This window comes from Pipistrellus hanaki (assembly GCF_964339955.1).
Source record: "Pipistrellus hanaki genome assembly, chromosome: 1".
NCBI classification, from domain to species: Eukaryota; Metazoa; Chordata; class Mammalia; order Chiroptera; family Vespertilionidae; genus Pipistrellus; species Pipistrellus hanaki.
The window spans coordinates 53,783,550-53,807,207 of record NC_140503.1 but is presented as its reverse complement, the minus strand read 5'-3'; the positions used below and the strand labels follow the sequence as shown (position 1 = coordinate 53,807,207).

At 38.9% G+C, this 23,658-nt stretch overlaps 1 protein-coding gene across 1 annotated transcript in view; it reads left to right on the top strand.

Moving 5' to 3' along the window:
• Window positions 1–11,353: 11,353 nt before the first annotated feature.
• SCG3 (secretogranin III) overlaps window positions 11,354–23,658 on the top strand; it is a 47,332-nt gene continuing 35,027 nt past the window's right edge. Inside the window, exons 1-5 of the mRNA XM_084894342.1 lie at window positions 11,354–11,781; window positions 12,463–12,515; window positions 12,967–13,012; window positions 13,106–13,321; window positions 23,088–23,230. Of these exons, the coding sequence (XP_084750468.1) occupies window positions 11,691–11,781; window positions 12,463–12,515; window positions 12,967–13,012; window positions 13,106–13,321; window positions 23,088–23,230 (549 nt within the window). The 5' untranslated portion in view covers window positions 11,354–11,690. The remainder of the gene's footprint in view (window positions 11,782–12,462; window positions 12,516–12,966; window positions 13,013–13,105; window positions 13,322–23,087; window positions 23,231–23,658) is intronic.

Sequence of the window (23,658 nt, the reverse complement as noted above, 5' to 3'; positions counted from 1 at the left end):
GGCTCATAAAACCTAAGATATCTACTATTTGTCCCTTGATGGAAATATGGACCCCTGATATAAGACAGCAAGTCATATCAATATCTAAGAGGAGAATGTTCTGGGGAAGAGAATGGCAGGAGCAAAGGTCAGGACTGTGGTTGGCTTGTGTTTAAAGAACTGCACAGAAGGCAGGGTGGCTAGATGGCAGGGAGCAAGAAGGGGGTGATAAGAAACTGCAGGAAATTAGAGCAGAAAGGACACTCTGGGCCACATCTTCTTGGGATAAGGATTTTAAGTGAGATGAGAAACCGTTTAAGGCGTTTAAAAAGGAAACGACATAATCTGACAGCTGGTTGCATAATAGACGGAATAGATGTGCCTGCAACCAATGTACATGCCTTTGACCGGAAGGGCATGGCATCTTAACCCGTATCTTTTGGATAGGAAAAAAACTATTGTCACTAAGTTTTAGCTGCAATTTAACATTTACTTCAATTATGTTTTATTGATTTTTTTACAGAGAAGAAGGGAGAGAAATAGAGAGCTAGAAACGTCGATGAGAAACATCGACCAGCTGCCTCTTGCACACCCCCTACCGGGGATGTGCCCGCAACCAATGTACATGCCCTTGACTAGAATCGAACCCGGGACCTTTCAGTCCACAGACTGACGCTCTACCACTGAGCCAAACGGGTTTCGGCAATATTTACTTCAATTATGAATATAGCCAACAAAACACAGTGACTTTGTCACTAACAGAAATCACAAATATTTTCATATCATATCGCAGTTGTTGCAATTATCTTGAAATGTTATTTATTAATATCTCTACTTATAAATTATTACTATACTTTCTACTAAATATTATTTAATGCATTAAAAAAATATATATTTTTAAAAAGAGTATAGAGCCCTGGTTGGTGAGGCTCAGTGGATTGCAGCAGCATCCTGTACACCAAAAGGTGATGGATTCAATTCCTGGTCAGAGCAGGAATTATCAGTCCGGGTGTGTTTGGTAACTGATCAATATTTCTCTTTCTGTCTCTCCCTTCCTCTTTCTAAAATCAATAAAATTATTTAAAGAAAAAAAGTATATAGATATACATTAGTATATTATATGTATCTACACTATTTGTACATATTACTATAACACACATTTGTTTTTTAGTTATTTTAACAACTATTTCAATGTAATTCTTTCTTATTTAATGCAATGTGTTTTACTTTATGTATTTAAAGACATCTGTCTGGATTCCATATGCATGACCAGCCTGCTAAAGAGGCCCAGGGCCCAAGAAAGGCTAGGAATGGTAGGAGGGTGGAGCATCAGGAGGACTAAATTGGAGAAGAGAGGAGTAGGTGGGTCCCAAATAACTACTTTAATCTGCCTGACACATAGCAAGCACTAAATACACATACATTTTTATTATTAGCACTTTGATGTATATCCTTGTGGTGTTTTAGCTGTGTGTGAAATATGCTACTTAGTGATCTGCATTTTTCACTAGGGTTTGAACTTCATGGGTCTATATAAAAATATATATATATATATATACATACATATATACATACATACATATATATATATATTTAGTAAATATACAGTTGATCCACTATATTCCTGGGTTTCACATCTGAGGCATCAATCAACCACTGATCAAAGCATTATTTTCCATCCATTGCTGGGAACCCTCAGTTGCAGAGGGCTGACTGTATGCACTGTTCTATGCCATATAGAAAGGACCTAAGCATCCAAAGATTTTAGTATCCACACGGGATCCTGTGACCAATCTCTCTCAGATACCATAGTTAAATTTGGGGGGAATTAAATGTTACACACACATTTTCAAATGTGTGGAGTTGGCATCCCTAACTATGAACATATGTTAGCATCCCTAACATATGTTGAAGGCTCAATTGTGTATGATAAATATCATTCTTTGTCATTACATTTTTAGTATCACTTTTTTTAATAATTTATTGATTTTTTAAAGAGAGGAAGGGGAAGGGATAGAGAGCTAGAAACATCGATGAAAGAGAAACATCGACCAGCTGCCTCCTCCACACCTCCTATCGGAGATGTGCCCGCAACCAATGTACATGCCTTTGACTGGAATCAAACCTGGGACCTTTCAGTCCGAAGACCAATGCTCTATCCAGTGAGCCAAACCGGTTTCGGCTTTAGTATCACTTTTAAGATCAAAGAGTAGTTAATTGTAGATACATATCATCATTAATCCTCAATAATTGGACATTTACATTTTTGTTTTTACTTTTATTAGAAAAACATGAGCCCTAGTTGGTTTGGCTCAATGGATAGAGCATCAGCCTGCAGACCAAATGGCCGCAGGTTTGATTCCGGTCAAGGACACTTACCTTGGTTGCAGGCTCCTCTCCGGCCCAGGCCTGGTCGGGGCTTGTGTAGGAAACAACCAATCGACGTGTTTCTTTCTCATTGATGTTTCTCTCTGTCTTTCCCTCTCTCCCTAAAAATCAATGGAAAAAATATCCTCAAATAAGGATTAACAAAAAATAAAAATAAAAAAATATGGTAAACAGCAGCATTAAATCTGCACATCCATGATTATTCAGGACATACTACTCAGTGTACTAGATAATCAGTCTCTTGAAGATTTCTACCTTAGCTTTCCTCCTAGTTGGGATTTCATCTTTCCTCCTTGGCTCACATATACATGAGCAACTGTCTGAGTTAACCCTCCTGGTTCAGCCTAAAGCCCAGGAGTTTCCCCATTATAGACACTCATTGGTCTATTCTATTCTGACATTCTACATAGAAGTAAAGCAACAGGAACCCAAACTAAATTCTTTTCTTTTTTTCCAAATTAAATTCTACTATCCACTTGGTGGCAGTATTTCCTAAATTTTTCAAAGAATATCTGGGAGGAAATAGGCACCTTCTGTTATTTCAAGAGTACTTTCCGTGTAACCTCAATCCCATAAAGTGATGTCCAATGTCACATGACTGGAAAGAGGTAGGATTGTTTCTGCAGATGCTTACTAGGTCAGTACAATGGTATGGTAATTCTAGAACTTTGCTTTGAGGGTTGCTTCAACAAATAGCTTCTTTTTAAAAACTTTTGTTAGACCTGTCTGGTGCTCTCAGTGGTTAGAACACTGAAGGGACAAGGGTTCTATTTCCACTCAAGAGCATGTACTAGGGTGGCAGGTTGATCCCCCGCTGACTCACATTGATGATATTTCTCTCTCTCTCTTTCTCTCTCCCTCTCCCTGCCTCCCTTCAACTCTCTAAAAATCAATGGGGGAAAAAATCCTCAGGTGAGCATTGACAAAGATAATAATAACAAAGGAAGAGAGAAAGAAAGGAAGAAAGAAAGAAACTAAGAAAGTTTGTGTTAATTTTTCTTATTAAAATATTAGGTTGCATGCCGAAACCGGTTTGGCTCAGTGGATAGAGCGTTGGCCTGCGGACTGAAAGGTCCCGGGTTCGATTCTGGTCAAAGGCATGTACCTTGGTTGCGGGCATATCCCCCGTGAGGGGTGTGCAAGAGGCAGCTGGTCGATGTTTCTCTCTCATCGATGTTTCTAACTCTCTATTCCTCTTTCTTCCTGTCTGTAAAAAAAAAAAAAAAAAAAAAAAAAAAATATATATATATATATATATATATATTTTTTTTTTTTAAATATTAGGTTGCAGACATTTTTTGAAATAGAGAAAAGAAGTCATATGTTTTTACTTGGATTCCTTTCAGGTTCTTTTTTAAAAGTTGTAATCAAACTGTACATAAAATTAACTTCTATTTCCTCTTAGCATTAATCAGGTTGAAAATTAATGTCCTACCTAATAAAGAGGGAATATGCTAATTGATCGTCACACCATCACAAATATGGCAGTGCCCATAGCCAATAAGGAGGGAATATGCTAATTTACTGTCACACCCTCAAAGATTGCAACACCCACATTTTCACATGAAAATATGAAAGCAATTTTGGACAAGAGAGGTAACATGAATCTATTTAACTTCTGAAGCTTTCTGAGTGTGAATACTGAGAAAGAAACCAGCCACACATGGTTACTGTTCACCTTCATCAAATTTGGTGAGTACAATATGATGAGAATTCTAGGAAGAGGCTCTGGGCAAAGCTTCAGCAATTAGTGCAAAGAATTTTATATTTGCAAGTCTGCATGAAAGACTCAATATTTTTCAGTAGAGATGAGTTGGAAAATTTCCTTTCAGAGGAATTGTGCTGAGCTGTAGTCTATTCAACTGTGAAGGCTGTTCAGTTACCTGTTGCAAATAAAACAAATGGTCTGACTTGTTTAATTCATTATCTACAATTCATTCATAAGCATATGGGCAGAGAAGGCACCAGTTTGGGTGGGGAGGCACCTCAAGCTTATAAAATTTTTGAGGCTCTCTTTTTAAAAAAGTAACAATACCAAATTGTGATATTGTTTTGTACGAATATTTATTTGGATGAGAAAATAAATCATAACAAATTACAAATCTTGAAAAGCTTACAAATACCCAAAACACTATAAAATAAAATAAAAACATAACAATTTCACTAACTGCCTGACATACCTGTATGCTATCTTTCTTCCCTCTTATTTTTGGGCTACAAGTTTTACACATGATATTGATTTTTATAGTATTAATATATAGAGAAAATATAAGGAGCACTCAATCTTTCCTATGGCATGATGGTCCAAACTTGTTTTAATTTCTGATTGTTGTGATACTTGAAACACACACACTGCATTGCTGCTACAGATTTATTTTATGCCGCACATACACAGGGATTCTGATAATACCTATTGTTTGGGGGAAAAAAAAGTGTATATCTAAAACTGTTTACTCAGCATTATGAGGTATATATTACTAAAAAGAGAGAGCTTCCATTTGGACTTGGCAAGGAGAACTGTATCTTCCATTTATAGTTTTACACTTCTACATGCTAGCTCTGGCTCAATATGGTTCTTTCTTTTTGCTTTCAACCTTTCTATGCCATTACATTTAAAGTATGGGCCTTGGGAGCAGCATATATAATAGTTGGGTTGTTTTTTCCCCACCTATTCTGATCATCATTTCTTTCAATCTAAGTGTTTAGTCCATCTGCATGCTCTTCATGTTGTACTTTGCAGCAGCATTGATCATCCCCAAGTTCCTCTGATATCCCTATGACTTTGTTTTCATCCTCTGTTGACATTCTTTGGTGCCAGAAGCAGTAGGACACACTCAATTCAATTTTTAAAAAAGTTTATGGCTATCTAAAGAAGAGCTAGATCTTTTCCCTGGGCCTTGGAAGAGGCTTTTACAAGCTTAAGAATGTTTAATTGGCTTCACAGTAAATCTGTCTTTGAGCATAGGAACAATGGCTTGAACAGAAGTAGGATAAAAGATCCACTTGTTTATCATTTTCCACTAACTGTTGAGAGAATCTGACGATATTTGAGTGGAGAGGACAAGAGAGGCAACTGGACTGTGGAACACCAGATCAGTATGTCAGGAAGTTCCTTTTTTCCTGCTGTTGTCTGTTGACCCCTGTTGGAATTTCCAGAACATAATGTTTTTAACTTTTTATCACCTCAATGTAAGAATCATAATAAAATAAAGGATTTGGGGGGGTTTGTGAATTTATGTGCATGAACAATTATACTTAGGTATAGAAATTAAATATTCAGATTAAATATATATATATATATATATATATATATATATATACACACACACACACACACACACAGAGCACTCAATCTTTCCTATGGCATGATGGTCCAAACTTGTTGGGATACTTGAAACACACACACTGCATTGCTGCTACAGATTTATTTTATGCCATATATATATATATTTAAATTCCCTTTATTTTAAAAAGAACAATGTTCAATAAAATGCAATGCAAAATTTCATAATATTTGGGTTGTCATTTTGTTATACACTGTAGAAGCTGGTAACATCTGTCCTTTATATGGAATTCAGAATTGCTAGAAATTATTTATACTCCTTATTTTTTCAAATAGCTTTTGGAAAAATCTTTGGATACTTTTTTGGTGTTTTTTTTTTTTTTTTTTTTTTTTGCAGGGGAGGAGGAGTGTTCTTTTGAATCCCAGTTACAGCTGATTTCTACCAGATGGGACATTGATCAGTGAAGGCCTGTCTGAAGAAAGGATATTTACCAGGATAAGGACAAGCTAACCATGTGAAGGAGCACTCCAGGTAGAAGGAAGAGCAAGTGAAAAAGGCCTGAGTTGAGGGAAAGTTTGTCATATTCTGGGAATGATATAAACAGCATGAAAGGAGATAAAAAGTGGTTATCTTCAATTTTCTCCCTCCCTCCAGATCCATCACCCACCCCACCCTGTGCCCAAGAAAGCTGACTGTAAGGACTGCGGGCATCAGTGGCTCCCTTGCCCTCTGGTTTCTGGTTGAGTGCAGCCACAGGGGGCACTGGTAGGAGATGAGAGGAAGAGAGGAGAGTGGAGTCAAGAGGTTTATTTTCCTGTCAGGGGCTCTGTCTACAGCTCTCAGGCCGTGGGTGGTAAAATGGCTCCCAGCTGTGACTAGGCACAGGGTGCTGCACATTCCACGTTGCTTCACCAAAGCTCCACAATTACCTGTGAGCAGATTTACATGTTTATTTTATTTTTATTTTTTATTTTAGAGAGAGTAAGGGGCGAGGGGGGGGGGGGAGAGAAACATCTATGTGAAAGAGAAATATTGATTGGTTGTCTCCTGTGTATCTAACCAACTGAGCCACATTGGCCAGGGCATGACTTACATTTTTAAAAGATCACTCTTGTTGTTTTAATAAAGTATGAACTGGAGAAATGATGATTTAGGGCAAAGGAAGGAAGCAAGAGAGATTTGACAATAACAGTTAAAATGAGAACTGACTTTAAAAATCTTGAATGTCTGGACACTGTTTGAGAAACACTGGACTCTAAGCTCCATTTACTCATTTACTTTTACAATCACTGTTTATGGGCCAGGCACTGTTATAGTCACTCAGGAGAAATAGATAAATCATATGTTTGAAAGAGATCAGTGATAAGGAATAATAAGAAAGTAGAGCAAGGTAAAGGGGTTGGGAGTACAGGATTGTAAGTGGGTGCAATTTTAAATAATTCATCACTGAGAAGGTGACATCTGAGCTAAGGCTTGGAGAAGGTGAGGGAATGAGCCATGTAGAGACTATTGCAGGCAGAGGAGGAGGTCACTGTAAAGGGTATGTCTGGCTATGTCAGGAGCAAAAAAGACCAGGGTAGCTAGAGCTCAGGGACCTCAAGGGGAGGGAGAAAAAAATAAGGTCATAGAGGCCACAGAAGCCTTATCATGTGAAGCCTTTCTTGGGGATTTTCTTGGGGAAGAGACAGCAGAGAAGAGTTTACTAATCCCTCCTCCGCTCTACCCCACCCCATGGGGAGAAGTGAGCACTCCGGCTCAGCCACCTTCTATCCACTGTCCGTGACTGACAAGAGGGGAAATTCATAATCACTCTTAGCTTCTCAGAATGCATTAGTCCTATTTAATTGTATCTAGGCAGTGTCTAGCAAAAAATGCTGGCCTAATTCTCCAATGTCTGTAAAGTGTTGGCATCCTAGGAGAAGAAAACTGAAACTGCACCATTAACCCTGCAGGGGCATTGGCAGCTAAGTTACTTGGGGTCCCCATGGCAGCAGCATGCTTACCGGGATGGCTGGAGGACAGGCTTTGGAGCACCAGAGCAAAGATATTGATTTTCTGTTCCACTGAGGAAGATGTTTAATTGTATTTTCAGAAACCTTTGGGAGAAAAAGAGGAAAGAAAAACAGTCTCTCTTATTACTCTCTCCACTTGTAAGCAGTAAATTTAAAATAAACCTTTTTAGACCCTGGCTGGTGTACTCAGTGGTTAGAGTGTGGACCCTTGAATCTAAGGGTCTCCAGTTTAATTTTGGGTTAAGGGCATATACTTGGGTTGTGGGTTCACTCCCCACAGATTGGCTAAAGCTTCCATTGAAACTAGGTTGCAGTTTAACTTCCCCCTCTGCCAAATCCTGCATCTATCCCAGTCTTTCCCTTCCATACTTGTTGGTTCAAGAGCATATCCTAATAAACTCCCTGTATGTTCATCCCCTTTTCAGGCTCTGCTTTTCAGACCCTCTGACAGTTGGCCTTCCTAAGAACATGGCTTCTTAGCAAAGATATGTTTGTAAAGGGCTGGGTCCTGATAATAAGGCATTCCAGTGGAGAATCACAGTTGGCAGAGTGGCTAAGAGTTCTTTCAGGGGCTGGCAGCTCCTGGTTACTGCAAGACTTCATGATCCCCAATGTGGCACAGCCATAATCTCAGCATTTGAAGACTGAAGGTAGCCAGACAACCTTCTGTCACTTCACTGTGTGTAAATGGATTTCCAGGTAAGAAGGGCTGTAACAAGGGCTGAGAAATGAAAGATGAGTAAGACAAGGCCCTATCCCTGGAAGAGTTTACAGTTTAGTGGGATAGCCAGATATGTAAACAGATAATTACAGTGAGAGGTACAATTTTATAGATATATGTATAAAATATTTCCTTAGGAAAAAAACATGCGCCAAAAGGACATATACCAAAAGTTAGCAGTGATTATCTCTATCAGAAGATGTTTTCCCCTTTTGTTTATCTGTATTTTCAGAATTTTTCCTTGAATATATATTTATTATTTTTGAAGTAAGAAGAAAAGAAGCATGTACAAAAAGCAGCACCATGGGGTGCATGCTGTATTGGAAGTGTGCACAGTATTCTGAGGAAGCAAAGAATGTCTGGGGAAGTCAAAGAAAACCTGGCAACCTCTACCTTTCCAGTCTCACACTTATATGTGTCTTTCACCTTCCAACCCAAGCAATGCATGGCCTTCTTTGGATCCTGGTCCAAGCAAACCAACTGTAAAAATATTTATAAGGCAAGTGGGAAATTTGTACTCTGCCTGGATATTTGATGATACTTAGGTAGTATTATTATTATGAGGTATGATAATGGTATTACAATAAAGTTGGGGGGGGGGGAATCCTTATCTTTTAGATAAACATCCTGATACATTTGTGGATGAAGTGACATGAAATCTGGGATTCTTATGGGTAAATAATCCATTGGGGGTGCAAAGTGATTGAAAATAAAAAAGAAAAGTCATAAGTTAATGACTATTGAAGTTGGGAAATGAATGCATGGGAGTACATTCCAATATTTTCTCTACTTTTGCCTTTGAAATTTTTATAATAAAATATACAACAATAATTAAATAACAATAGTATCTATAATAAATAAAAAATCCTTCAAATATATCTTCAAGTCTCACTCAAAAGGCATCTTCACTCATGAATGAGCAAGCAACAATCAATCCATGTACTTGTTGAAGCCTATGCAACCAGCACTCAGCTCACTGGGCATTGCATGTTGTCTGTCTTATAATCATCTGATCTGTGCCAATAACACTTGTCTTACAATTTCAACATATGTCTTTTATATTATTTAACCATTATAGTGTGCTTACACACAATAATCAAATATTTTAATCTTTATATTATTAAGAAAAGTGGCATCTTTTCTTTGAAACCTTTCTTTTTTACCTTAATTTTTTTAAAAAAAATATTTTTATTGATTTCAGAGAGAAAAGGAGAGGGAGAAAGAGATAGAAACATCAATGATGAGAGACAATTATCAATTGGCTGCCTCCTGCACACCCCACACTAAGGATTGAGCCTGCAACCTGGACATGTGCTTGGACCAGGAATCAAACCATATCCCCTTGGTTCATAGGTCAAAGTTCAACCGCTGAGCTATGCCAGCTGGGCTACCTTAATTTTTTATTATGAAAAAATTTAAGTATTTACAAAAATAGAGAGAAGATTATAAAAAACTCCTCTATTACTAATCACCCAGATTCAGTAATTATCAATGTTTTGAAATACTTGTCATGTTTGTTTTTTGAAAAAGTAGAATTGTGTTAATGAAAATCTTATACTGTTTTTCATTTCACTCAAAAGCTCTAAAAATATCAATATTATCTTACATTGTGAGGTAAACAGCGCCTGCCATCTCTGTTTTAAAGAAGAGGATACAGGAAATTTACTCTTAACTCAGCTGGGATTATAAATTGTGATTTAAAGTTTTTAAATGCAGTATACTGGGATAATAATGCTATGTTATCCCAGCCAAGAAACAAATATTTGTTTTAAAGTAACTGTTAGATTAAAAGTACTCTTTAGTTTCTTAAAGGAAATATTGAATGACTTCCAAACTCAAAAACCCCCAGAAGGAGGGGAATGTGTTTGCCAGCTTGTTTGTTTGTTTGTTTTAGGTCCTTGGATGACTCGCTTGCTCCTTGAAAAGCCGGGGTGCAGAAATAAAAGGCCTGATTGTGCTGAATCCTTCTCTCTGTCATTATTCAGGCTGGTTCCCAGCATGCTGCAGTCCAAAGGAAAGGGTCCAAGCACTATTTAAAAAGCAGAGACTAAAGAGCTTCCTCAGCACTCTGCTCACATTAGTATTGCTTGCTTTCATCTTTAAAAGTCTTTTATTAAACAGTAACCTCAGTTGCTGGGAATATCCTCAGAATATAGGAAGCACCTGCTTGACCTAATTATGAAGAAAAATGCTTTTCATCACTATCCCTTCTCCTCAAAGCGCCCTGGAACAATCAGATTTTAAAGCATAATTGAGTGCTGGGGAAGAATTTTACAGAAGTGCAGCTTTTTGGTGGTGGTGGTAGTGGTGGTAGGGGTGGTGAAGTGGCAGCTGTCCCTTTTGGTGAAAATGGGAAATTTTAGAATAAAACCGACCCTTGCTGTTCACTTAACCAGGACTGATGAAGACATTCGCTCTTAGGGTAAGAGTCATTTTTTTTTTTTTAAGTTCTGTTTCAGCATCTAGGAGTGACAGTGTGTTGCAGCAATCTCTTTGAAAGAATGCTTCTTGAATTTCCCAATTAAAAAGACTCCATAGAGCTGAGACAAAAAGAGCACCCAGGGATGCTTGATATGTCATCCAAATCACGAAAGGCAGGGCTTTTCTAAGGATTGTATCTACCTTTTAACACAATGTGGAACTGGGGCAGGGGAGGGATTCTGGTACAGATGTCCCAGAATGATCTCAAAGGAGAACCCTTCACACAGATTCTCTAGCTTTTCTTGACAGGTGCACACGGGCAGAGAATGTATTTAGTCCTCGAGGCAGTGTTTACTCGGGGAATTACGACGATGGTGTCCAAGCTTAGGGCAATCGAGGTGACCCTGAGTGCAGGAGCAGCCCTGGGACTGCGGCACAGAAAATACGCTAGCCGATCTGTCACCCTTCCCCCTCTCCTTTCCCAGGAGATTGGAGTAGCGTTGGAGTCGCTGACGCCATCCTTTCCCGCCTCTGGTTTGCAGGGAGCATGCGCTTCCTTCCACATTGGGTCTCAAGGAGAGTAAGCCTACGCCCTAGCGGCTCCGCGGCGGGCTCCGCGTCACAGGAACTTCAGCACCCACGGGGCGGACAGCGCTCTCCTCCACCTGAAGACCTGACTCCCAAGCGCCCAGAACCCTTTCTAGTCTCTTTAACTCGCTAGCTAGCGGCGTCAAGCCCCACCCCGGGCTGGGTTCCCATCACTCCTCGACTCCCTGCACCCGCCCTCCTAGCTCTTCCTGTTTTTTACTCTTCTTTTTCATTCATAACAAAAGACACCGCTCCGGGAGCCCGGCGCCAGGCTGTTTCCGAGCCAAGAGTGGAAGAATGGGGTTCCTTTGGACCGGCGCTTGGATTCTGGTGTTAGTGGTCCACAGCAGCCCAATTCAAGCTTTCCCCACACCGGAAGGCAGCCAAGGTACGTGGACACTTTCCTTCCCACTTCCCTTTATTCGCCGCGAAAACGTAAAGCGTGGAATAATAATACATGAGCTGCAAATCTTACCTTGCCTCATTTTCTGATCAGATCGTATCTGTGCATATTGACAGAGAAAATCCGTTCGAATTTAGAGAGAGATCCCCCCGCCCTCACTTTTTATATGATAGAGCAATATCCTGGATTGTTTTTGAAAGATTTTATTTTGCGATTGGGAGAGGGGGGCTTTCTGCCTAATAAAGTGGCTTGGGTTGTTAGGTTTTGTTTTGTTTTCTAGTTGTCTTACCATCTTTCTCAGACACTCGATTCAGAACAAGGTTGGGGGAGAGGGAGTTTTTAATGTGCTAATAATGCCAATCTAAATTATGCTCTACTAATTGAAAACAGCTGGTAAGCCAATTGTTAGAACTATATGTTAGTTTCTGGTAAAAAAAAAAACAAGTATAATTCTATTAACTCAGGAAACACAGCAGAATAGTAAGCAAGGCAATATGATGGTCATTGTTATTGTATAATCTTGATTATCTTTGTTAACATATATTTCTGTTTCATGGTTTGAAATATGTCTCCTAATATTGGTTTTTCTTTTTTAAGATTTTATTTTAAAGAGACATATTGTGTCTGTCCAAAACACAATAAAACATATATTTGTGTTTATTCTAGACAAACCTGTACACAATAAAGAATTAAGTGCAGAAAGACCTTTAAATGAACAGGTAGGTAAAAAAAAAAATTTATTTCAATTTATTTTAGTTATTATAATTTAATGTAATTACGTTTTGACATTTTAGCCATTTTGAATTCACAAACTTCAGGGGATTGATATTAAGTTGACATAAACTAGGATGGGCATTATAATTTTGGTAATATCTGTATAAAACATAGAGTTGACTATATAATAATCCATTAAGGTCCACTCTATTGTAAGATTGCTTAATTTACCAGAGATTTACTTTTCGTCAATAATGTAGGAGAAGGGGATTAATACCTATATACCATCAGCCTTTTTATTTTATCTCACCTACTCCTTATGATGATGCTTTGAAATTATCTATATTTTACAAACAAGAAAACTAAATCCTATGGAGATTAATTATTTAGCTGTCAAAATTAGTAAGAGGTGGAGCAATGATTTAAAACCAGGTCTATATCCTCTTTGTTTCACAGATTGCTGAAGCAGAAGCAGACAAGATTAAAAGCATATACTCTCCAGGTAAAAAGAAACTATTTCGGTGTTAATTTAAGTGATGTAGGCTCTGAGAATTGTAAATTAAATAGATATTTTGGGTTTGGGCTTTTATTTCAGAAAACAAGCCAGGTGAAAGCAATTATTCCTTTGTTGATAACTTGAACCTGCTAAAGGCAATAACAGAAAAGGAAAAAAATGAGAAAGAAAGACAATCTGTAAGAAACTCTCCATATGATAATAAATTGAACATGGAGGATGTTGATTCAACCAAAAATCGAAGATTAATTGATGATTACGATTCTACTAAGAGTGGACTGGATCATAAAATTCAAGGTAAATGGGTGGGGGAGGGGGATGTTGATACCTATGTTCTCTAATTTGAACTCATTGTGGGTTAGGAGAAAGTCATATATATATATATATATATATATATATATATATATATATATATATTTTATTTATTTTTTTTTAAATATCTCTTATATTCTCACAATACTCTATTAATCAGGTCCAAACTTGAGATAAAGCTCAAATTTACTGGCTATGTACAAAGCCCTAGCTCCACAGAAGCCTAAATTTTATTTGTTCTTTAAAGGTCCCTTTACTGCTACTTTGAAAATATTTAAATCTACTGTCTATGTTTTATGCTATTTAATATTTAGCATTTAATATTTTCACTATTAGTACCAACAAAATATCATAATTATCAAATAATTAAATCAACAATATCTCTTTCCCAATGGTGAAATACCCATTACTCCCTTTGCAGGGTTCTCTTTCTAGCCATAGCCTTTCTCTCTAGGTCATTCTAACCTTTCCATGGCTTCTCCTTCAGTTACTGTCTAAATCCTGATGTCACATATCACTAGTCTAGACTTTTCTGAGCTATAGATACATATATACATACATACATACATTATAATACATATATATGTATATATCTGTATATAAATGTATATAACTACCTACTTAATATTTTGCTTTAGAAGTCTCAGAAGCACCTCAAACTTAGCATGGCCAAGGTTAATCTCGTAATATCTGTACACCTTACAATCTCGCCCTCTTTGAGTGCTCTTTCTCTAAGAAATACACTACTTCCCATGCAATTTTTTCAAGACAGAAATCTAGAAATCAAACTACTTCTCTTTTTCCTGGCCCCTCAAATTGTAATCCACCAATCTTATCAATGTCACCTCTGTGTCTGTCAATGTTTTTTCTCTATTTCTAATCACCAATCTCTAATCATGTCTCACTTCAACTCAGCAAACTCTTCCACTGGATCTTCCAGCATCCGCTCTGCCCCTCTCCAACTCATTTTTCATGCAGCAGCCAGAGTGATCTTTTCAACACACAAACTCGTTACTCTTTTACATAAAACCCATTAATAGATCCACATTTTTCTTGGGATAAAAATCAGAATCCTTAACATGGCTTCTGTAGTCCTGCATGGACTGGTTCCTGTCTACTTTTCTAGATTCATCAAACACACATGATCTGATTAAAAAAAAAATAAATAAAAAAAAATCTTGTCCCCTTTCTTCATGGCACTTAAAGCAATTTGCTATTTTAATTCCTGAGTGTGACTACTAAAGATTTATCTTTTTGTCCTAAACTAAACTAAAAACTTCACAAGAACAGAGTCATTGTAGCCCCAGTGTCTGGGTGGTTATGAATTTATTGCATGAATTCATAAATGAATGAATGAATGAATGAATGAATGAATGAATGAATAAATGAATAAGAAAAGAATACATGAGCCGAAACCAGTTTGGCTCAGCGGTAGAACATCTGACTGCGAACTGAAAGGTCCCGGGTTTGATTCCGGTCAAGGGCATGTACATTGGTTGCCGGCACATCCCCGGTGGGGGTGTGTGCAAGAGGCAGCTGGTCGATGTTTCTCTCTCATCAACGTTTCTATCTCTCTATCTCCCTTCCTCTCTGTAAAAAATCAATAAAATATATTTTAAAAAAGAAAGAAAGAAAGAAAGAAAGAAAGAAAGAAAGAAAGAAAAGAAAAGAAAAGAAAAGAAAAGAAAAGAAAAGAAAAGAAAAGAAAAGAAAAGAAAAGAATACATGAGAGAATAAATGAACTATTAGGCATTGAAAGAGAGTGTGTTTTCCATCCTGAATACTATTGCTTAGAAGTGACTGCAGATTGTCTTATATGTCCTTGCTCTGCTCCATGGCACAAGTGAATTATGCCAATTATTTCTGCCAGAAAACAACTGCCAACTTTTATAAGCTATCACAGTCTGAGGAGATTTCAGATATACTATGTTGTGCATGTAATAAGGTGGGACAGATGGTTTATATTTTGACAGATTTTATATTGCATACTACTCCTAGAATTTTTTTTTCTTGAATTCTACATTTTAACCTAAAATATGTTGGCTAGAAATAGACACTGGGCATTGCTGTATACAAAAGAGATTAAACTACTTTGATCTGACATTTGATTTAATGAAATTTCAAAACAGTCTAATGTTAGAATTTTTTTGGTCAAACCAATTTTGAATCTATTTGTGATCTGATCACTATCTTGAGCAACTTATTTTTAAATTATTCAACATTTTATTACCATCCCAGATGGGTTCCAAATACCAAGTGTCAGTCCTAATGGCTCTAGGTTTCCCTTAGGAGTCATTTTAAATGGACTTACGATTACAGATAAGATTCTTGGAGAGAAATGATTTATGAGTGAATTTCTGGTCTCCTCTCATACTCTGGAAATCCTGGAAACAGCATTTGATAGCACCAAAGTGACTAGAACTCAGAGGCATGCAGACTTACACCCCAGAATGGAGGGGGGACGTAACTTTTGTAGGGTAATTTCACATCTTTAGGAAACCTCGAAATGGGTTGTGATATAGGGCCTATCAATTCTCCTTTTCAGTGTGCTCTGCACCATGTGTGATTTAGGAAATTTTTTCATAAAAGTTTCTTTTATGAAGTAGTGCTTCCAGGCTCCTGTGAGCATTCACCAGACAAATGTTCATTGTGCAATTACTATGTATCAGACTGTGAACTAAACCAGCAATTTTCAACCTTTTCCACCTCCTGGCTCACGTAAACTAATTACTAACATTCTGCAGCACACCAAAAAAAAAATTTTTTTTTCTCATCTGAAATATAGGTAGTTTTAATTCATTCACAATGGCTATTGTTGTATTGGCTATTGTCATTTTTTTCTTTATTTAAAAATAAATCTTTTATATTTCAGATTATTACAGTTGTTCCTCTCCCCCCACCCCCCAATAGCTCCCCTACACCTGGTTTCCACCCCACCCCATGCCCTTACTCCACTGTCCTCTTCCATAGGTGTAAGATTTTTGTCCAATCTCTTCCCGAACCTCCCATATCTCCTTTCCCCTGAGAATTGTCAGTCCACTCCCTTTCTATGACCCTGATTCTATTATATCCACCAGTTTATTCTATCCATCAGATTTTTTATTCACTTGATTTTTAGATTCACTTGATAGATATGTATTTGTTGTCACTCTGTTGTTCATAATTTTTGTCTTTACCTTTTTTTTCTTCCTCCTCTTCTTAAAGAATACCCTTCAGCATTTCCTATAATACTGGTTTGGTGATGATGAACTCCTTTAGCTTTTTCTTATCTGTAAAGTTCTTCATCTGATCTTCAATTCCAAATGATAGCTTTGCTAGGTAGAGTAATCTTGGTTGTAGGTTCTTGCTAGTCATCACTTTGAATATTCCTTGCCACTCCCTTCTGGCCTGCTTATTTTTTGTTGAGAAATCAGCTGACAATCATATGGGTACTCCCTGTAGGTAACTAACTGCTTTTCTCTTGCTGCTTTTAATATTCTCTCTTTGTCTTTTACCCTTGGCATTTTAATTATGATGTGTCTTGGTGTGGTCCTCTTTGGATTCCTCTTGTTTGGGGTTCTGTGCGCTTCCTGTCCTTGTAAGTCCATTTCTTTTACCAGGTAGGGGAAGTTTTCTGTCATTATTTCTTCAAATATGTTTTCAGTATCTTGTTCTCTCTTCTTTTGGCACCCCCATAATTTTGATGTTGGTATACTTTAAGTTGTCCCAGAGGCTCCTTACACTATCTTCAATTTTTTGGATTCTTTTTTCTTTTTGTTTTTCTGGTTAGGTGTTTTTTGCTTCTTCGTATTTCAAATCTTTGACTTGATTCTTGCCATCCTCTAGTCTGCTGTTTGATCTCTGTATATAATTCTTTATGTCACTCAGTGTATGCTCAATTTCTATTTTTTTGTTTGTTTTTTCATATCCTTGGGGCACTCACTAAATTTGTCGGCCTTTTCTAGAAAATTCTCGAGAAACCTTATAACCGTGGTTTTGAACTCTATATCCAGTCATTTTATTTCCTCCATTCCTGTCATTTGTGATGTTTCTTTGTCTCCACATTTTGGCTACTTCCCTGTGTTGATAGGCTTTATGTGCTAGGTGTCCTATAGGGCCCAGTGGCTCAGCCTCCCCAATTACCTGAGGTGGACACTCTTGGTGAAATCCTTTGTGGGCTGTGTGCACAGTCTTGTTGTAATTAAGCCTTGATTGCTGTTGGTATCACTGGGAGGAATTGACCTCCAGGCCAATTGTCTGTGAGGATCAGCTGTGTCTACAATGAGAGAACTGCTGTGCTAGAGACACCCTTATGGGGCAAGACTTGCTTCAGTGGGGCTTTGGTGCTCACTGAATCTGTCCCCTGAGTGTGTCCCTTATGGATCTGAGGAGTTGTAATCTGGATGGTCCCATTCTGACCACTGGGTACACTAGCTCTTGGATCTCCAAGGAGATGCTAATTTAGCCTCTGCCTGAGGCCACCCAGCAGGAGCTACAGAGAGATCTGCAGATTGCTCTTCTTGGTTTGGAGTTTGGAGGTGCCCAGATGAGGCCCAGCTGTGAATCAATGCAAGCTGCTATGGGGCCTTCTTTTGCATGTTCTGGGTCTCTCTGACTCAGCTGCAGTTTGTGAGGTAATTTTAGATTCCAAAGGAGTAGGCCATTCATATGCAAAAGCCTCTGTGTACAGCTTGAATGGGGAGGAGTCTCAGGGCAGAGCAAACAGCAATGGCTTCCCATCAGCCCTGCCCTAAGAGGCCCCTGGGCCTCAGTATTCCGCAGTAATTGCTGCAAGCACCTCTGAGGGAAAGCTGCCCTCAAGTTTCGCCTGCTGCCTGACAATCTAGTTTCTCCCTGTATGAGTCTGGGTTTCCAGAGTCTCACCAGGAACTGGAGTTTAGAGCAGTCGGGAGCTTGTGTCTCCCTCCTGATTAAAAAGGCCAGCCACATACTCAGTTGCCAGCTCTCTTCGTGCATGCCTCCATACCTCTGCCTTTACTTCCACAACTCCTCTGAATCTAAGTGTGCTTTTCTCTTTCCTTCTAGTTGTAGAATTTCCACTCAGCCAGCCTTCCTATGGTTCTGCATGATGTCCATTTTGTCTTTTAGTTGTAGGTTTGAAGTGGCTGTGGGAGGCAACAAGTTCAGGTTGTTGAAAGCTGCCCTCAGGTTCTGGCCCAATGCCAAACAGTCCAGATTACCTATGCCGCCATCTTGGTTTCTCTAGAAAATTCTTGAGTAACCTTATAACCGTGGTTTTGAACTCTATTCCAATAGTTTGCTTTCCTCCATTTCTTCCATTTGTGACTTGTTTTGTTTTGTTTTTTGTTTTTTGTCTCCACATTTTGGCTGTTTCCCTGTGTTGATAGAGTGGCTTTGTGTGCTAGGCGTCCTATAGGGCCCAGTGGCTCAGCCTCCCCAATTACCTGAGGTGGACACTCTTGGTGCAACCCTTTGTGGGCTGTGTGCATAGTCTTGTTGTAATTAAGCCTTGATTGTTGTTGGTATCACTGGGAGGAATTGACCTTCAGGCCAATTGTCTGTGAGGATCAGCTGTATCTACAATAAGAGAATTGCTGTGCTAGAGACACCCTTATGGGGCAAGACTTGCTTCAGTGGGGCTTTGGTGCTCACTGAGTGTGTCACTTATGGTTGGGAAGAGTTGTAATCTGGTATGGCCTCACACTGACCACTGGGTACATTGGCTCTTGGATCTCCAAAGAAGTGGCAAAATCAGCCACTGCCTGAGGCTTCCCAGCAGGAGCTACAGAGAGATCTGTAGATTCCTCTTCTTTGTTTGGGGTTTGGCAGTGCCCAGATGAGGCCCAGCTATGAAGCAATGTAGGCTGCTGCTGCAGAGCATTAGGCCTTCTTTTGGAGGCTTTGAAGCTCTCTGACCCACCCAGCTGCAGTTTAAGTTTTAGGTTGCAAAAAGACAGACCATTCATATGCAAAAGCCTCTGCCCACAGCTTGGGTGGGGTTGTAAACTGGATGGGAATCACCAGGGCAGAGCAAACTGCCAGTCGTCCTGCTCCAGAAGGTCCCGGTCTCTGTGTCCTGAGGTCCCATGGAGTAACAATGATCGCAGCAAGCACACTGAGAGAAATCCGCCCTCATGTTCTGGCCCAATGCCAGACAGTCCAGTTTTTCCCTGTATGAGTTTCTCCCAGAGTTTCTCCCGGAACCAGAGTTCAGAGCAATCAGGAGCTTGTATCTCCCTCCCAACTGAAAAAAACAACAGCGCACCCCATTGCCAGCCTGTTCACATGCCTCCATACCTCTGCACTTCTGCACCTCCATACCTCCTACCAGTCTCAATATGCTTTTTTTATTTCCTTCTAGTTGAACTTCCACTCAACCAGTTTTCCTGTGGTTTTGGATGATACTTATTTTGTCTTTTAGTTTTGATGTGGTTGTGAGAGGCAGCAAATACAGGTTTTTACCTATGCTGCCTTCTTGGTTGTTCTCTGGCTATTGTCACTTTTTAAAAAATATCATTGATCCTCTGCCTCCTGCATGCCCCCCAGAAAGAGAGAGAGGGAGAGAGAGAGAGAGAGAGAGAGAGAGAGAGAGAGAGAGAGAGAGAGATCAATGATGAGAATCATTGATCCTCTGCCTCCTGCATGCCCCCCACCAAGTTTCAATCCTGCAACCTGGGCATGTGTCCCTGACTGGAATCAAACCCAGGACCCTTTTCATCCTGCAGGCTGATGCTCTATCCACTGAGCCAAACCCGCTAGGGCTATTGTCATTTTTTAATTTGACACTCTAAGGGAGAAGAGGTCAGTGCCCCTGACTAAACAGTCAGGTATTGCATATGTTTTTTTTTTTAAATTCTTGTGGCACACAGGTTGAAAACCACTGAACCAGACAATAAGCTCTGTGCAGTTAGGGACCAAGCCTAAACTCTTTGTCACTCTATTTCCAGTCCTGGCTTATATTAAGACTTTCATAAAAATGTATTGAGCAAATGAATGTCAAGTGCCATATTAGATGCTGGAGATTCAAAACATAACTTGGCAAAACCTAACCAAGCAGAACATGGCCCTTTTACATTCACTTCTTAGAATGTTATAGCTGCTTTTAAAAAGTTATAAACGTTGAACTCATATTTGGCTTCCTCTTGATGGTCTACACAGAGTGTGAAATACCCCTTCACCAGCATCAGAGTAGTCATTCTGAGTTATTCTGTCCATTTTAGAGGAGCCAGGGGAAAACAAAGGAAGGTAAGGAGCAAGGCCCGATGGTTGTTATTGGCCCCATCCAACGAAGCTCTGCTAAGGGAGGCCTAAGTTCTTGGTTCAAGGCAATAGAGAAGTGCAGCAGAGGAAAGAGGCCATTTCTTGAGTGTTGCTAATGCTCTTCCTGTTGTGAATTAAATGTACTGAAAGCAGTCATCTCAGTTATTTATTTCCCTCCCCATTTATCCCTTGGGGTCTGAATAAAGGAAGACTATTGGTAGCTCCAGCAGGCAACAAATAGTCTTTATTTTTCAGATCCTGAGGATAAGTGAGAAAGGAAATAAATTCTTCTAATTCTGCATAGACCCAGGCAGTTTCTGCTCCACCTATTCCCAACAGTCTGACCTGTAACCCACAAATGGAAAAAAAAAAAAAAATCGCACTGAACTGATAATGGGTCTCTACTTCTGAAAAAAAAAAAAAAAAACACACACAAAAAAACCCACAAAACAGATGATGAATCCAATTTTCAGTCAGCCAGGAGAGGAACTGACTTTACAAAATGTTTGTGTTCATTAGTCACTTTAGTTCATAGGGTTCAAAGGGACCAGAGTTCATGTGTTGGTTGACAGTTCAGTAACCCCAATATAATGCCAGAAAACTTCCAGTCATCCTGGCATAATCACACTATTTATTTTCCTTGGCTTCTTTCCAAACAACAAGAAAAGAATCAGACGAAGCCGGTTTGGCTCAGTGGTGGAGCGTCGGTCTGGGGACTGAAAGGTCCCAGGTTCGATTCTGGTCAAGGGCATGTACATTGGTTGTGGGCACGTCCCCGGTGGGGGGTGTGCAAGAGGCAGCTGTTCAATGTTTCTCTCTCATCGATGTTTCTAGCTCTCTCTCTCTCTCCCTTCCTCTCTGTAAAAAATCAATAAAATATATTTAAAAAAAAAAAAAAAAAAAAAAAAAGAATCAGCTCAGGCTGCATAGATTTCCATCTCCACAGAATCAGAAAGACCATGGACAACATTTCTTGTTCGAATCCCCAGAAGCCATGGAAGAAAGGGGCAGAATCAGAATAGAAATACTAGGTTCTTCCTTCTTTAAGTGAACATGGTCAGAATTATTTGGGCAGGATTTGGCCAGGAATTCAATGTTTATTTTTCTCTAGAAGATAATTGCTGGTCCTTTATTAAAGGTACAAATCCACTGTCCGCTACAATAACACTACATTAACTTCTACAAAATACTTTGCAATTGAAAAGGTGCTTTTACATCTTATTTCATCTTGTCCTCACAATCCCATGAAATAGATGCTCTTATTATATTCCTCTAGAGCAGTTAATGATATGTAGGTAACAAGACATATCACTGGGGCTATAATTCTGATCTTTCCAATCTGCCTAGAGGTGACAAGGGGAGCTAAGTGCTCTATAGACTGCACATATGAATAGGCTGTTCCATGTGAGATAGATTGGAAAAGACCAACTGACTCCTGGGAGTTCTCCAAGGACGAGGTACACTGCTTCCTTGTCACCAACCCTACTGCATCGCCCCTTCCCTGAAGTAATGCTACCAAAGTATTCCCAGGAGAGCCAAGGATATATATTTGTAGACTTCTCTGCAGGCATTTACATAGATTTACATACTGCTTTGTGCAAATATGTTGTCACATTTTAAAAGTTTAAATTCCAGGTGCATAAAATAAGTTCCCTATTCTTTAGAGAAAGAGGCTTGTCACACTAAGCTGCTTTATACTACCTAGTATAAAGGCACTCTGGCACATGTTCACATAGAAGTAAACATTTAGGCTCTGGCTGGGTTGCTCAGTTGGTTAGAGCATCATCCCAATATGCCAAGGTTGTAGGTTCGATCCCTGGTCAGGGCACATACAAGAATCAACCAATGAATGCATAAACAAGTGGAACAATAAGTCAATGTTTCTGTGTGTGTGTGTGTGTGTGTGTGTGTGTGTATGTGTGTGTGTTCCTCTTCCTCCAAAAAGAAAAAAAATCAATAAAGTAAAAAAATTGTAAAAAGAACATTTTACAGGTTATTCATTTATTCCAGGTTAGTCATAAAATCTTGAGTACACACTCTGTGTCTCTAGGTGTGAGGCAAGTTTCCTCTGCTCCCTCGGTCCATGAATTGGCCTGCCAATGAGGTACATACTACTAATCTACTCCTTGCATGGAAATAGAATATCATTATTTAATATATAGAAAGGTGCTTTAAACAATATGGCATAGTAGATAAATATACTTCAAAAAGCATACTTCAAAATTAGAAGTATAATATTTGTATCATTAGTGGTAATAAAAAATAGAGAGGCCTTTTGTGTTGACTTCAGATTTTTCTGCCTCTTATAATTACATCAGAGGCTTTCAGAATTTTCATTGTCATCCTAGTTTCTTCACTTGACATCAAATTTTATTTCAAACCAAAAGTTTCTATGGACCAAGCACCACTATAAATATATTCCAAACATATTAAAATGTACAAGAGCAAGGTATAGATTAGAAATCTAATATGATCCAAGAAATAGAACTATGTTTTCACCATGATGTGAAATTGTGATTGCTCTCTTCAGATGATCCAGATGGCCTTCATCAGCTAGATGGAACTCCTTTAACCGCTGAAGACATTGTCCAGAAAATCGCCACCAGGATTTATGAGGAAAATGACAGAGGAGTATTTGACAAGATCGTTTCTAAACTCCTGAATCTTGGCCTAGTGAGTCACATGCATGAGAATAAGCCAAATTCTTAATACAGTTTGGGATATGCTAAGACCCAAGCTATTTGATTCAAGTAGTCAAATGTTTATAATGAGTCTACTTTATACTAGGTACCACAAGTTTCCAGGACAAGTAAGGCATCATTCTTTCCCTCTAGAAAAGTATAGCCTATCAGAGGAATTAGACAAGTACACTCACGCATATGATGGAAGCTTCATAAGAACCATAAGCTCAGTTTGTTTGCCAGAGGATGAATTATATCCACTTGAGCTATAAGGAAAAGCTTCAGAGGAGGAGGTGTTGGAAGTGAGCTTAGAAGGATGATTAGGATTTAACCAGTTTAAGTAACAGACATGTGTGAGGTACGAAGGAAATAGCATGAGCAAAGGCATGCAACATTTAAGAAACTAAGCAATCCAGTTTG